Source organism: Mangifera indica, chromosome 8 (assembly GCF_011075055.1).
Source record: "Mangifera indica cultivar Alphonso chromosome 8, CATAS_Mindica_2.1, whole genome shotgun sequence".
Taxonomy (NCBI): Eukaryota; Viridiplantae; Streptophyta; class Magnoliopsida; order Sapindales; family Anacardiaceae; genus Mangifera; species Mangifera indica.
Window position 1 is genome coordinate 11809941 of NC_058144.1, and position 17362 is coordinate 11827302.

The 17362-nt window shown below is 29.1% G+C and overlaps 1 protein-coding gene across 1 annotated transcript; it reads right to left on the minus strand.

Moving 5' to 3' along the window:
• Nucleotides 1-12012: 12012 nt before the first annotated feature.
• On the minus strand, nt 12013-14436 carry LOC123224196 (protein RGF1 INDUCIBLE TRANSCRIPTION FACTOR 1-like). Its single transcript, XM_044647791.1, has 4 exons — nt 14106-14436; nt 13833-14021; nt 12969-13184; nt 12013-12597 (listed from the first exon to the last, which is right to left on the minus strand). Exons 1-4 carry the CDS (start codon nt 14106-14108, stop codon nt 12352-12354), a joined length of 654 nt encoding a protein of 217 aa, XP_044503726.1. The 5' UTR covers nt 14109-14436; the 3' UTR covers nt 12013-12351.
• Between the last annotated feature and the right edge of the window lie 2926 nt (nt 14437-17362).

Genomic DNA, 17362 nt, shown 5'->3' on the forward strand with positions numbered 1-17362 from the left:
TGGGTGTGTCTAGTTTCAAACTAAACCAAATTATTTTGGGTTTGAAGCTAAATCAAACTAAATTTAAAAAATATTATTTAATTGATTCAGTTTAGATTGTAATTTAAACTTAGTTAAGAACACCCACTTACTAAATAATAATTGAATCATTGTTATTTATTTTATGTATGAAATATATATAAAAATTTAACACAAAATACATATACAATAAACATATAAAAAATGGCAAGATAAATATAAAAAGACAAGCAATGTGAACCCCAATTTATTGCACTATGTTTAGTTTTTTAGAGATATAATTGTTATTTTTGAAAATATCGAACAACATATTAAAATTTTAAAAATTTAAAAAACCCCCTTAAAATTTTTTTAGAATTTTCCAAAAATCCTTAAAAATTTTATTAACACTTTTAGCATTTTCAAAAATTACAATTCACCCTAAACATATGATTATACATCATTAACATCTCATTTATCATTGCTTGAATTAAAGTTTTATATAATTTTTAAGCAAAATTATATAAATTAGGGATAAAAAAATTATTTAATAAAATTTTGGAACAAATTGTTATTTTGTTTGAGAGTTTGTTTTGTCTTTTAAATAATTTTATACAAAATTTAATAAATTTTTTAAACAACTTTAACTTAGATAAGAAAATGATTTTTTTCAAATTTAAAATAATAAAAATTTACTATATCATTAAATATCAGATGATATTTTTTAATTTGATTTAATTTAAAAATTATTAAAACAATAACTTACATCATAAACTTTTTTTTAAAATTATTAATTAAAATTAAATTATTTTATAAATTAAACCAAATTATATTATAATTGATTTAATGATGGATTAAATTTTAGCTTTTGAATTATATATACTACGGATGCGCGTCTTTCTTAAGCGGAACAAGTCAAAGGAATGGCCCACGAACTCAGACTTTAATGAACTTATTATGTACGAGCGAGGGGATTTTTGCAACAGTAGTGGAAAGAAAGGACTTTTAGACATTTTCTTAGGGTAGAAAGATCATTTCACACTGAACTATATATATCAAAACAACTCCTCCTGTTTTCCTTTTAAATTAAAAAATGACATTATCCCATTTTCTATCAAAAATCAATAGTTAATTTCGATAGTTAGAAATATATTTATATTAATTTATAAAATATATAAATATTATCGATTAATATTACTCACACCTTTCAGATATAAAAAAATTATATTTTTTTTCTTATTAACTTAAAAATTTATCATTTAGATGTCTATTTATAATTGAAAAAATCACAATCATCACCTTAACTCTAGCCAATTTCGAAACCGCAATAATTATAATAGAAATTTGGGTTAAAATAGCATTAAAATGATATAATTCAATCAAATTCATGTCAAATGATTGGTTTTATCAGAATCACATTAAAAGAGTATGAATGAATCAAAATTACACCATATCAGTGCGATTTTGATTGCAATAACATCATTCTAATGCGATTTCAATTAGAAAAACGTCATTTTGATGTAGTTTTAATTGAAATTATATCAGAATTGCACTATTTTATTTAGAATCACATTGAAATTGTGTGATTTCAATTCAAATTGATAGTGTAATTCCAATTGCATTGCACTATATTTAAATACAATTTCAGCAAAAATCGCATTATTTCAATGCAAATTCATTAGGAGCTACACTATTTTAATTATACTATGATTTTAGCCATCATCAACTACTGTTTTCAGTTTTAATTTTTTTATAAAACAAAAACAAAAATGTATTTAATAGATTTTTTGTCGTAAGAACTTGTCGTCTTGGCATAGTTCAAATGGAAAATAATCATTATCTCTTTTTTAACTAAAACTTGTAGAGTAATACTATAGTTATTTATTTTAAGTACACAAATAGGTAGATATATCATCATGTAATTAAATATTATTTTATCTTTAATTTAAATCATTCAATCATATAATGATATATATCAAGTATATATTTATTTGTATACTCAAAATAGATATATATATTTTGATTGAAACTTGTAATATTTAAATAGTAATTTGTTGCATGACATAAATTTACATTAAATAAGGTTGTCAGTTAAGCCTACTGAACCAAAACTAACTTTGTAAGACCCCGCTTTGTAAGTATTGTCCTTCAAAGGAAGATATTATTATTGAGACTAATTGTGCATGCAAATAAATGGTAATAAATTAAAACATCATACACTATACATAAATTACCAAAATACTCGTCTGAAATTTTAACATCTGAAAGCATACAAAGGATGTCATTACATAATCATGTTGTTATATAATGTGTAGCTAATTACATACCCTCATCTAAAATTTCAACATAATCCTTGTTGTTAACACACACACACACATATATATATGTGTATAATCACAAAATATCAACAAGAAGCAATTTAACTCAACATTATCAATCATCAATTTATATACATATTGACAGAGAATCAACCCTCAATGCACAATCAGTTCTTGCATTACACTGAGGGTGTAACTTTGCTTGCTCACTGGAGAATCAAGTTGGTCAAAACCTCTTCTTCTCTTTACAAACATCGTCATCTCCTTTGTTGGGAAATCCCGTTAGAACTAACAAAAAAAGGCTTGAAGTTTAACCTCAAAGGCTCTCTCCTCTTCTAGCAAAAATGCATGCATTTAATTAAGGATAAAAATTTCTAAATTATAACAAACGTGTTTTATATAAACTGTTCTAACGTAATGTCACACAGAGCATATGTTTCACCACACATGACTGTGTGCCACTCAATTTCAAAATTACGTGGCGTTCATCTTATTCAACTAACATAGCAAATGACACACGAGCATGAGCACCTCATGCAAGGTTGTGCGTCACTTTATTTATCGAAAAAAAAAGGTTGTGTTACTTAAAATTCACATTTCATCATTTATTTCACATTACTGCAACATATTTTAACATAATCATACAAAATGATTACTATGTCCTCAAAACATACTTACGAGTGTTACAATCTTGTTTAAACACAAGCCTATTAAAATTTTAAGTTTGGACTTCAGCGTATTTTGGGCTTGTTTTGTAACTTCAAAACCCTATAAAAACATCTTTACAATCTCATGTAAGTTTGAAAACATGATAAATACACTTCTACCCATAATAAATTTTTTGCTCTTATCGAGTTTTAAGCTTGAACAATCTTTAATCAAATTCGAGCTCAATAACTTAATGGACAACTTTTTGTGCTGGCCTATTTGAGGTTTGAATTATGTTCAGTTCAAAATTAAATGTTTCAAGCTAAAAAATCAGATCTTCCTAATTGACAAACTTAACATTAAATATCTCAAAACTATCATTAAATATGAATAACATTAAATAATTATTTTTAGTCTAACATCAAGCTTACTTTTAAAGTGATAACAGATTTAGTCACTATTAGATACGATAGTAGATCGTGTTGATTTGTGACAAAACAAGACCCAAAGTATAATCTAAATCCTCTAGGTTATGTCACTATTAATCTTTAGTAGATCTATTCACATGTATTAGAAGACCAACCCGTAATATTATATATTAATTTTTTTTATTTTAATGTGGCATCACTTCAACCCATGGGTTGGGCCCCAAAGCTCCCGACACAATTTGGGCAACCCATAAATTTAGAAGCCATGCCCCCATGAGTAGATCAATTTCAAGGGAGCTGGGTTGTCAATGTACTGTTCAACTCTACAAAGACAGAGAGAGAGAGAGAGAGCAATAAAAAGTGCCAATTTATTTTCACCACCCGATGGCATTTGTCACGAATTTTTTTCCAATAAAAAAATTATCGCTAATAATCATTTTTCTTGTAAAGATAATTGTTATAATCTCAAGAATAAATATAACACTGTTTAGCTTTAAAATAGAATCATCAAGTAGGTGACAAATTACATGGACAGGTTATATGATTATGCTCAAACCTTGCCTAACAAAATATTATTATAAGTAGGGCTGGACTCGAGCCGAGCCAGCTCGAGCTTGGCTCTCGAGCTGGCTCGGTAGATTTTTTTTAAAATTTTTTTATGTAAAATGACGTCGTTTTGATCAATATATATTAAAAACAATATCGTTTTGATAACAAAAAACGAGCTGAGCAAAGTCGAACCGAACTCAAGCTAAACTCAAGCCGCCTATGTATGAACCGAGCCGAGCTGGAGCTTGGCTCGGCTCGGCTCAAATCCAATCCTAATTATAAGACCCGAGCGTTGGTGGTAAAGAGGTGAACTTCAAAAAAACAGTTTCAATTCAAGTCTCATAAGTGGCATATCAAAATAAGACTCTTAGCTAATTTAGATCAGTACCAAGGGTTTAATCTACTCAATGTAAATACACATATAATATGTCATTATATGAGTAAGTGATTATGCCTCATTTAATAGCAGCACATCTAAGTGCAAAATCATAATAAAACCAATAATTGCTAAAGAAAATGTTGATGTGGATTTTAAATTTGATTTTTCTGCTGGTTAGAATTAAATTAATTAGCAAATGATCTTCATCCTTGAATTAAAAATGCTTCTGGAATCAAGTAGATAAATCAGCCTAGCAAAATTGTTGTTAGCAGTGACAATATAACAACTATTCAAGCAGGCGCAACAGTCCTCCATACAAACGAATGAGTTAGGCATCTTAATGGTCGGGCAATCAAAAGTGGGTTGATACATTACGGCCCAACAATAATGAACCCCACAATTTAGCACAGATCCAAAGCCCTACAAGCTTTAAATTGAGCTGGAGCCTAAAAGCTAAGTCCATCCATTTTAGGTCAGTAAGTCAACGAATATGAACTTGCATTTTAAGTTTATTCTGTGTATGGTGAAGAATCCAAGAAATTTCATTTCAGGTTCACCCACCAGTGTCCAAATCTCAGAAATTAATATGTGGGTCTGCAATTGTAAGTAAATTTCTTTTTCTTGTCATAGATGGATGTTTCACAGTATTTACCACGAAAATGAACATTGAACGAGAAACTGACAGAAAGGAAGCAACAATTAGCTGATGAGGTGAACAAAGTTGACTAGAGACATTGTTCAATCCAACTTCTTCCTATAGTGTAAGGTCAATATAAGTGTAGCCATAAATAATATCTTGACGAATGTGATACTAAAATTCTCTGCAATATATCAGAAATTTTCATTTTGACTTCCCCACATTCTCTTGAATATGCATGTCTCTTCAAATATATCTCCCACTTAATTTAAAAAACTGTTAAAAAACTCAGATATTGCACAATCGAAGCAACCCAAATAAACCTAACAAAACCGACGCACAAGAAATGAAAAAACATTAAAAAGGAAAAAGAGCCCATTTAGGGTTTGGAGTATTATTATTGTTGAATAGACATACACTTTGAAAGAAAGGGAGAATGATATATTTACTTTAGAAGAGGACCCTCCAACTTGTGTTTGCATGCTTCCATTTCCATTAACAAATAGTTTTAATCGTTTTTGGGCTCTCTCCGTACTGGATAAACAGTGTGCCCCATGCCTCAACCGTGTGTGGTGGATATGGGTTTTCAGTAGCATTAATTAATTCCTTTTTTTTTATTATTATTATTTATATTTCTTTTTAAGTACATCACCTAACTATGATCCATTGTCTATCGTTGAATCCTCTTTATTTCAATCTTATCCACTGTCATTTTGCAATTTTTCACTGTTTTTTGGACCCCATTTGTGCATCTTCCATGGGGTGTCTTTTTAAGAAAGAATGGAATTAGGGTTTTGGTCCATTGCCCTTGTGGGTAAAATCTTTTTGCTTGATTAGTGTGTTAATAACCATTGGCTTTTTTAACTTAAATGGAACTTCTGTTTCAAATATTAGAGCAAAAACAAATCAACAAACTGTCAATTGTAATGTTAGATAGATGTATAGTAGACAATTTACAAAAAATAAATAAATAACAAATGTATATAATAGAAAGTAGTTGGACAAAATTTTAAGATAACTTAGTGAATTAGTTTAGGGTTTACTAGTTAAAAGTACTTATGCATTAGTCTTATAGTCTTTAAATGTGCTTCTATGATTAAAGCCAAAAATAAAGAAGTGTTGACGTGTGTTAGGTGATAACACATTTAAAATTCCAGTTGATAGATAAATATATATCCTTTTAGCAAGTGCTTTTTACGTAATGAAAATGTCAATTCTTATTCCAAACTTAACACAAATAACAATTTATCTTGACAATTTCCCAAAACTTGTGATATGAATGAAAAACTGCAAATATATATAGAATAGTCAAGCTTCTTGAAAAAATCCTGTGTTCCTTGCAAGAAAAAGAAAACCCTTAACTCTTTTTTTTTTTTTATAAAAAGCAGAAACAAAAAACACTTTGTCATCATGCCTAATAGCACTAGTCAAAATCTGAATACATATTCAATGCCAACAAGTTCTTATGGTGGACCAACTGATTGCTCATTCTTCTAATCAACTATAATACAAGGTCCACAATTTTAATAAAAATATCTTAGAATTCACTTAGATTTCCAAAAGCACTTGGAAGATCGCTTTATTTTATTATTATTGTCATTTATTTCGTGACAATTTGACAAGAATTTGATGTCCAAAAATGACCGAGTTAAATTGTCATCTCTTTGATGTGTCTATCCAAAACCCCATGTGTGCTCACACTTAAATCGTGTTAAATGTCATCATATATAATATATAGTAATTAATTAAAAATAAATATGCCTTAAATTACATAAGGGCATAAGAGGTGTAATTTATGTAAATATTGATTAAAGATATTTGATGCAAAGACATAAAATATAAAGCAAATGGAATGGGGGAGTATTTTTTTAATAAAGGAAATTAGGTAAAATGTAGGTGAACAGAAACAGTAAAATCCAATCAATTTTAAAATAATGGAAGAAAAAGGGACCCAATTGAGAAAGAATGAAATAAAATTCATCAGCATGGTGTGGACGTGTTTGAAGATTGAAGCCTCTCTTTTTCTATGCTTTATCAGAGTAATTAACCAATGATAACATGGCTTCGGCAATAAGCAAGAAATTAATGTGAATTCTATTTTAATTAATGAGCAAAGGTTGAAGATAAAGACGAAGATGAAGATGAATTAAAAAAAAAAATCTAAAGATATAGAAAAAGAAAGAATGATGAGCATATTGTATAAAATATAAATAAAGAAATGGGATTAGTGGAGTGAGACTGATATCCACCATCAGTGCTTCGTTATATATATAAGACTTTGTTAATGTGCTCCTCCTACATGGCTACCACCACCACCACCACAGCCACCATCACCACCACTTTTCAAGATTTAGAAATTCTGTTGCCTATTTCAAAGGCAAGTTGAAATGCCCACGTATTTGTCCTGTAATAAAACAGCTTCAAGTTTGTCTTCTTTATCTTTACTCATCACATCGATACAATGCCTTTGAGATACAATGCCTTTGAGAGCTGCCTTTTATTATCCTATAAACGAAAGACTTGTATTCATTCGATAGTGTTTAACCGAATTTTGGTAGTTTTTGTTACGTGCCCCAATTGTTATCCACGCCTTTCAATTCAGATATTATTATTTTTTGTATGTTCATTTTATATACGGTCGAGATCAATCACACATGCAATGAACATACCCAAAATTCTAATATAAAAATTGACACTGACAATGAGTCACATGAAAATGACCAAAAAAAAAGGGCATTTTCAAGCAAAAATAAATATACTCCCAGTCTAGATGTGAAGTTGTATTAATAAAGAAGATGACCGAAAGACTTGTTTCCACCTAAGGAATAGTAAAATTTTAAAGTATTATTTTTTATTTTTAAAAAATTTAAATACTTATTTATGAATTAAATTTTATTAAAATTCTCAATTAAAGTTAAGGACAAAATTATTATTTAATAAAAATTTTAAAAACTAAAGTTTTATCATATTTTCCCTTTTCAATTTGAGAAGCTAATAATTTACCTCTACTTAATAATTTTTTTTTCATAGTTTTCTCTCTTTCTTTTTTATAACTGATTTCTTGCTGACTGTCAATTGGTATTCCTTCATTCTTCTCTCTTGATTGGTCATCTCTTTCTTCTCTTTATTGTTAGAAACACGATCATTATCTTCGTCTGAGACAAAAATGATAATCTTCATCTAAAATTGGGATGACAATCTCTATCTCTGATAAAAGGGAAAAGAAAAAGCAAGCGTATCAATGAAAACTAATTTTAAACTTATGAGTGGCTCCATCTTAGGGCAAGAGTATCGACGACTTGTTTGGATGTGCCTTTTGAAATAGAATATTGGTAACCGGGAAAAATACTTTTTAGAAACAGAAATTTAAATGCGTTTTCTACGTCTACTTTCTATTGTGGTTTACAAATATTAGAAAAAAAAAAAAAACCTCCCCAATTTTCAACACCTTATTTTCTTTTGCTTGATTAATATAAATATAATTTATTTATATTTTTTAATAAACTTTGATATATGTTCGCTTAAAATAAAATAATTTGATAGTATATTGGTCCACAAGCCTACAACCCACTAAATTCCAAACTTATACCTAAAATATTCCACGTGTCAGTGTAGCACTATGGTCAAACTTTTAATTAGATTCGAAAACATGGAGTGTTTTCAGGAACAATAATGTTATTCATACAAGTTATTTATTAATTTATGATTGTACAAAAATTACTTGATTTGACTATGTGCAAAAATCAATCTCTCACTCAATGTTCTCTAATTTTGTTTCACTATAAAAAAATATATATTTTATTTCAATTAATTGTAATAAGCCAAAGGACTTATCTTATAAGGAAAATACTCTTTTTTTCAAGTTTTGTTGAGAAAGACGATTACATTTTCGTTGAATTAAGAGAGTGTAGTGACAAGATCGGGGAGGGAGAATCTCAATGGTTGAGAAGAAGCATTTCATCGAAGATAGAAAAAAATATCTAAAAAGAAATAATCATTATTTTAAATCTAAGATATTGATAGATTTTTAAATTTAAAAGATAAAATATAATAAAATTTTAGTTTTTTTAATATTTTATTAAATAATGATTTTATTTTTTATAATAATTCTAAAATTTAATAAATAAATAGATATTTAAATTTATTTAAAATTAAAAAATACTAGTAAAAAATAAACTTTGGGTGGAAATAAGTGTTTTGGCCATTGTAATATAATATGATATTCACGGGTACTGATAGTGTCTCATAACAAAAATCAATAAATAATAATGGTCAAAGTGTTGTTGGTAAATTATAGGGGTTAAAAGGTAAAAACAGTCACCATCAAACGAGAATCGATCTCCTCAGCCGCTCAAAGTTGGGACAAAATTTTGGTCAAAAAGATTGGCGGGTAAAAAGTAAAACAAGTACATTCAAAGACTAAATGTTGCAACTTGCAAGGAAAGCACGTGCTTGGCACGCCTCACCACAACTTTTTCAATCCTATTTTCTTTTATTTCTATAAAATTTATGTAACCACATTTTAGTATTCAATAATATTATGCATATTTATTTCAAATATATAAATAGATATGTATTTATAATATTATTTTATTATTAATTTAAAATAATTCAATCATATAATAAAAGATACCAAATTTATACTTATTTATGTATTTAAAATATATATATATATATAATTTTATTGTTTAACATTATAAATACAGAAATTTATAGAGCAAATATATACATAATTTTCATTTATTTATAAAACATAATTATTTTTTTGACATATTCAACATAAGGATGAATTTCATTTTCCACTATAAAATTGTCTAATATTAACTCATCAACATTATTTAAAAAAATGATAAACATCACTATGAGGGGCATTTTTTTAATTTTATAAAGTGTTAGTATTTTAAAGGAGATTTTTTATAATTATTTGAGAGAAATTTTTGAAACAAAAAAGAGGAGTTTAATATTAAATCTTACCGTGGGAAAATAAAATTACTCCTTCAAAATAAATTGATTTACCAATGGTTTAAATTAGAAAAATCATAATCTAAAATATGAATAGAAATGGTAAATACAATCTAGTTCTCACTCTAATTATGATATGTAAAAAGGACAAAGAAAATTATAAAACAAAAGCATTTCCATTATTACTTTATTAGTGAAAGGCATTTTTACCTTATATAAGGAAACAAATTCTAACTTTTTTCACCCAAAATAGACTTTATAGAATCTTAATTTCCGTAAGTTATACATAGAAATGATACCCCAGTGGTACTTAGCTTAAAATAAGGCTGAAAATATGATATGGAATCAAATTAGCATTTAAAAAAGAGTTAGATAAGCAGTGAGTCAAACTAAAACTTAGTTCAACTTTACTGGAGTTAAGTTTGAATTAGTCAAACTTGTTTAAAAGATATTTAAACTCGATTCGTTTAAAAAAAGTCAAGCTCAAGTTTAATTTAGATTAAATTTTGAGTTTGATTTGATAGTAAAATAATATAATTTTTATATGTATTAATTAAAACGATATTGTTTTATTCAATTGGTATCAAAATTTTCAAACTTATAAATTTTACAAATTGAAACACTCATAAAATTTAAATTTAAACTCAAAAATATTAAACTTTTAGACCTAATCTCCAACTCACTTAAGTCTAACCTATTTTAGATTCATTCTATCCAAGCAGCTCTACTTGACAACAATTGTTCTGGAAGGCTAAAAATTGTGGATAGGCCAAAGGACTATTTTCTACCTAAAATATGTTATTTTCTCAAATTTCCTCCCGTTAATTTTGAAAATCTTATTTATTCACCTATGAAGGGTCAAAAGTAACTGAGTCTGTTAGTTATATTATTTTCCCCTCTAAACACTAAAAACTAACAATTTTTTCCAACCCAAATTTTCAAAAACAGGATTTTCTCCCCTAAGGTTTTCAATATTTAGATTCAATTTTTTAATGACTTTTCTTCCTCTTCAGCTATCTCCAGACGACGTCTCTTCCTCTTTAGAGCGGTCTCCTTCGGACGGTTCTCATTGGCGTTCTTGCCTCTGGACGAAAGATGGTTCATCTTCGTCTCGATGAAAACGAGTTGTCTTCATCGGCGACGACACCGAAAAGAACCACTGGAAGGAGGTTGTGCTAGAGAGGAAGAGACATCACATTGAAGTCATCGGATAAGAAGAGACATTGTCAAAAAATTGAATCTAAAAAATTGGAAACCCTAGGGAGAAAAATATTATTTTTGAAAACTTAGATTAGAAAAAATTGTTAATTTTTTAAGGTTTACGGAGGAAAATTAAAATTAAATTTAAGTTTATTTTTAATATTACAAACAAAATAATGATTTTATTTTTGAAATCATTAATTTTAACTGCTTACATATGTAAATAAGATTTTCATAATTAATAAAAAAAAAGACTTAAGAAAATATCATATTTTGGGTGGGGAATAGTCCTTTGGCCTTGTGGAAAATTGATACACGTTTCTATGGTGGGATTCTGATTCTGACGATCAAGTTTCAAAACTGACCTTTGGCTCTTGAATGTGTTTGATTGCCACAATAATAAAGCGACCTAACGCAAAATCATAATTCAATTCAGGGGACCCCACCAGCATTTTCACCACTTGCATTGCATTCTCACCTATGAGAATCAAACTTTATATTATAAAGAATAAAGTGATGACGATCAGATCACAAAAGAAGTCACTGTTTTTATTTTATTTTATTTTAGTGGGTTGGTAAAAATAATAATTAAGTGTATTGATTTGATCGAATCTATGGGAAGAAGAGCGATGGCCAATTTGATGAAAGATACGAGCCCACTTGAGTTTATCTAACAAACCAAACTGCCTTCTTATTGCAAAGGGCGGCTGAGGCTGACCAACCTTTTGTGATTCGAAGAATCAAGACACCTCAGGTGATATCCAATGAATATTTGACATGTATATTGATACATCACACGTGCCGAAACCATCATGGACCCACTTAACTTGGGGGAATCCTTATCTATCTCCACAATTAAGTTGTTATTTCTAAAAGTAGAAATGCTAAAAGAAATACTAACAAAGATACAATTGTCTTTATTTCATTTCCATATACAGACGCATTCATTATTTTTCTTTACTAAGTTGCACAGAAAACCCTATTTTTACATTTCAACCCACAACTATTGCCAAAACTTAGTATAAAACACCCTATTTTATATCTTTTAAGACAAGCCCTCACTTATTACTATCCACCCCTTCGTACTTTGTCTTATTTTTCATCCCCCCCCTCCTGTTTTCCAAACTTACTTCTATTTGCTGCTTCTATATACATGAAAATACTAGGAAGCTAGGCATTAGAAGGTGCATTGCTGATACAACTGTGTATAACTGAGGGACTAATAAATAATCACTAGTATTCTATGAGTAATCCCCCCATTGGGGATCGGTGTGGAATTCCCTTTCTTCGCTTAACTGTCCGGAAGCTAACTGCAGTTGGAGGCGGCGTTGATGGGGAGAAGCTTTGAAGTTTGTTGTTGTAGTTGCTGCTACTGTTCTTGAGTTTGCCATGGCTGCTGCTGCTGTATGAGTCCTCAGAATCCGACCCCATTGAGCGTCGTTTCTTTCTCTTCTGGAAATTCTTTGATGTTCCAGCAACCTGTAAAGGATGATTTCAAACGAATGTTTAGATTTAATTAATGGTTAACACTAATTCAAAGTTGCAACATTATTCAAAATGGGTGAGTAAAAGGCTGTTCATGCTTTTCATTTTCAATTGAAAAGCTAACGAAAAACTAGACATTTAATGTTTCACATAGGCACCGTCCCTAATGAGAAAGTCAACATATTCGCACCAACCAAAATGTTTATTCATTGAATATTATTAAGTTGAATTCTTTATTTCCTTCGTGACTAAGACAAATAGAAAGAAAAGTAAAAAAAAAAACACCCTTTTTATTTTTCTTACTTTTCCTACACTTTCTCAGCGACCAAACAACCAAAATCAGAAAATTCGCAAAATTGTAGTACCTTGCAGCCAAGAGAGCAGAAGCGGAAGGAATCGAGAAGGCTACGTTCACAGACCTCACAGGTGTTAGTGACACCTTTGCCAGGCCTAGGCTGAGGCCTCTCATTCAAGAAGACAACCCGTGCACTGTTTATAACATAAGTTTGAACCCCTGAAATGTCGAGAACTTTCTGAATTTCTGAAACCCTTATCACATCATGGTATGAAGATCTCCTTATCTGTCAATAAATACAAATAAAACCCAATCAGAAACTCCTTCAATTGGTAATTACAAAAACAGAATGACCCATTAAGAGAAAAACAGGGGAGTTCTATTTTATATTATTCAATCGGAAAATGAGCTGTTTGGGAGCCGGGAAATTTTTGAATAGACAAGACAGCGAAGTGAGATGTATTGTTTTGAGCTGTTACAGAAGAAAAGTAAATACACGTGAAACTGATGAAGCTTCGGCTTATCTGTCAGAAAGGAAAAAAATTTTATTGGGAGAGAAACACGGGAGAAATGAGCAATGCTGAAAATGCTCCGTTTGGCCGCTAATAATATATGAAAATGGAAGCTGAAAATCTTATCATTTGATTTAACTGAGAAATCAATAATTTGCGAGCTAAAAGGATAGAATTAGGGAGCAGAGAAAATTATAGCAACTGATTTATTTAAGCACAGCTCATTTCAACACAGCAAAACGAAGAGAAATAGAACGAAAGTTCAGAATAAAACGAAAACCAGAAAATTGAAACCAAATTGCTAAGAAAAGGATAAAACGAATGAAGAAGAAACCAAATTTGAAAAGAATGATTGAAGCAAGAAAACAAAAAAGAATAGAAGACACATAAACCACACACAAAGAAGAGAAAAAAAGCTAAACCTGAATAACACGATGATCTTTGTGATAAGTCAAGCAGAGAGAGCAAAAAGCGCCATTCATACAATCCAAACAATACATATTACATTCACTCTTGTGAGAATCAGCATGTAACTTGCATTGAACAAAGAAGCTCTCTCTTAACAATGGCGTAAGCCATGGAGGCCACCTATTGTCATCCTCATCCGGACCCTGTAAAACATTCAAACAAACAACATTACAACCAAAACTCAAAAACACTCAAATGAAAAAACCCAAAACACGCATTGCGCATACCATGATTCTTCGATTCTTGGGCTTGATTTCACGGACAGCAGTCTCCTGATTTTCAATCGCCAGCTTGAACAGACTAGAGTAGTATATGATTGATTATTCGCTTTAGTTTTTGTTACAAAGAGTGAGAGAGAGTGTGTGCGTTTGAATAAATATAAAAGAAATGTGAAGAAAGTTTAAACAGAGAGAAGCAGAGGAGGGTGAATCTGAGGCCGGAGAAAGAGAGAGAGAGAGTGTGAAGGGAACAAAGAAGGAGGTGGCGTTCTTATCTTCACGAAGACTAATACTCCGAACCTAAAACCAAACCTAAATGCGTTGGCTGCAAGGAACCCACCTCTATCTTTCCTTTTTATTTTCCCTTTCATTGTCACTACACATCGATCTTGTCATTTCATTTTATTTTATTTTATTTTATTTTTTTAATTATTCGCCATATTTTTTATTTTAATATATTAATTTGGATAATTTATTTGGTGATTCGCCTAGCCTAGTAGACATCCACTGCACTAATTACCAAACTTCCAATTATTGATACAATTTAAATAGAATAATCTAGGAGAGGAAATTAAAACAAATAATCATTTCAGCCCAGATAATGTCTATGCATAAAATTTCAAATGCCTTGTGATTACTATTATTTACATTATTTAATTAATTTTAATTTAAAAAAATAATATGTAAAATTATGTATATTTCAATAAAAGGACAAAACTTTGAATAAGAATGGTGCCTAATTCGCAATGGAAAGTAGGTAAATGAAAATATGAAAAAGGGTTGGGAGTAGTTTCAATCAAGGTTGGCAAAAATCATGGTTTAGGTCGGCCTTTCCTAGAAGAGAGCAAAATCCATATCCCATCAGCATCTTCACTTAAAAATCTGATGAACAAATTAAAGAGGGGATTAGTTGTTAATGGTTTAGTATTTTATGGAAAGAAGAATTAAATCAAGATTCTAGCACATGTAAATCATGTTTAAGTACAAATTAAATTTTCTAATTGGACTTTTTTTTTTTTTCCAATAAATCATTATTGTTTGTTTGTAGTAGTAAACTTACATTCAAGTTGATCATTATTGTTGATTGAAGACCCAAATGTATATATATTTCTTTTAGTGCTCCCAATTATTAGAAGAAATTCTTAAATGGAAAAAATTAATTTTGCCTTTTTCTATTTCTACCATTTAGATAAAGGCAATCAATTGCCGACAAAAACTCATGAGGATTAATTAAGACATTGTGTGTTATATAAAATTTGTTATGGTGATAATCCATGCTACATGAAGTTTAAGATTTTAATTCAGATGAAACCTGAAACCGATGACATTTTTGTAAATTTATTGGAATTTAAGGGTCTGTTTTATACGAAAAAGTGTTATAAAAAAATACAATTTTAAAATCAGAAAACCATTAAAAATTATTTATGTGAAAGTGAAACTGAGGGAAGGCTGACTGATAAGGATGGCAACGGAAAGGGGCGGGGAGGGGATCTCAATCCCTTCCCTGTCCTCGTAGGGGATATCAATCCTTGTCCTTAGGCCGTCCCCACTACAGGGATGAAAATGATTCTTCGTCCCTTCGCTGCAAAGAAAAATCTTCTCCCCATTCTCTCTTCATCCCCGCGCGGAAAAATCTTCTTTTTGTACCCGTAAAAAAAAAATCACAAATATAATATATTAACTACTTTAATATATATAACAAAAACCTAAATAAATTTGAAATATATAAATAATTTATAAAATCTAGAGTCGTGGGTAAGTTTTTAAACCTAAAAAATATGAGATTAAAAATAAATAAATATTTTAAAACTTAAAAATAATATTAAAATATGAGTTTAAATAAAATTTTTATATAATAATTTTATTCATGACAATGATATCAAAATTTAATACATGAATAAGTGTTTAAATTTTTAAAAATTAACAAATTTAAATTTAAATTTGTAATAAATTTTAAATAAAAATAATTCTTTTAATTATTTAAAAATTTTAATTATATAATAATAAATATGCACGGTTTTATTATATTATAATTAATCCTGAAACAGAATCCCTTGGTTTATTGGTAAAAGATCACGTTACAAATCTGATCCTCAAGATTGATCGCTACTATAAATTCCTCTATGTTATTTATTCTAAACCCAAATCAAGATAGTAATAAATGCAATGATCTAGCTAATAAACAATTTAGATTCATTGAATTCAATCATCTGAGTAATGATTAAGTATTCTAAAATATTCTAATTAAATATTTTAGCATAAAAATTTTTCTGAGAATATTTTTTAATTTTATTTTCTTGGAAAATGTAAAAGAGTCACAAATTTTAATGTAGATTTTTTAATATCTTTGTTTGATGGGTAATTAATTAAAATAAGTAAAAATTTATCCATTTATATATTTTTAGGTCAATATAAAAAAATTTCACTAAATTAAGTAAACACTAATTTTTTTTATCTTTTTTACCCTTATGTTGAAAAACCAAGTAAAAATATTTTTTCTAAAAATGTGCATCGATTTATGGTGGTTACGATAGTGGCTAAAGATTTTACAGTGAAACTCTAAATATGTCGAATTATGTAAATGGATGTTTTTGAATGTTTCGAATGGTATAAAATGATATAGTTTCGATATTAATAGATGTCTAAAAGTGTAGCTGTTGAGAGACAAAAGCACACAAATTTACAGTGCCGCACAAACACTGTTCACATCACGTAAACACTATTCAAACCACGCAAACACTGTTCAAACCGCGCAAAAGCAGATATCATAGTCTGTGAACAGGATTTTTGCGATTTTGCAAGCGGTTTGAACAGTGATTGCGCGATATGAATAGTTTTTGCACGATGTGAACAATGTTTGAGTGGTGTAAACAGTGTTTACGCAATTTGCGCAGTTTACGCGGCACTATAAATTTGCGCGCTTTTGTCTCTCAATGGCTATACTTCCAAATATCCATTAACATCGAAACTACATTATTTTATATCATTCGAAAAATTTAAAAATATCCATATACATAATTTGACATATTTAAGGTTTCACTGTAAAATCTCTAGTCACCATCGTAACCACCATAAACCGACGTATATTCTCAGAAAAAATATTTTTACTTGATTTTTCAACATAAGGATAAAAAAAATTACTGTTTATTTAATTTGATGAAACTTTTTTATGTTAGCCTAAAAATATATAAATAAATAAATTTTTACTTATTCTAATTAATTTCCCTTGTTTGATTGTGAAAATTGATGCGTAGATTCCATCCCAA

Excerpts from the sequence above, each read along its gene's own strand:
- LOC123224196 (XM_044647791.1), bottom strand. Across the intron at positions 13,185-13,832 it reads AAGATCATCGTGTTATTCAG|ATAAGGAGATCTTCATACCA; the intron begins GTTTAGCTTTTT and ends ATTTATTGACAG. Across the intron at positions 12,598-12,968 it reads TCTGCTCTCTTGGCTGCAAG|GTTGCTGGAACATCAAAGAA; the intron begins GTACTACAATTT and ends CATCCTTTACAG.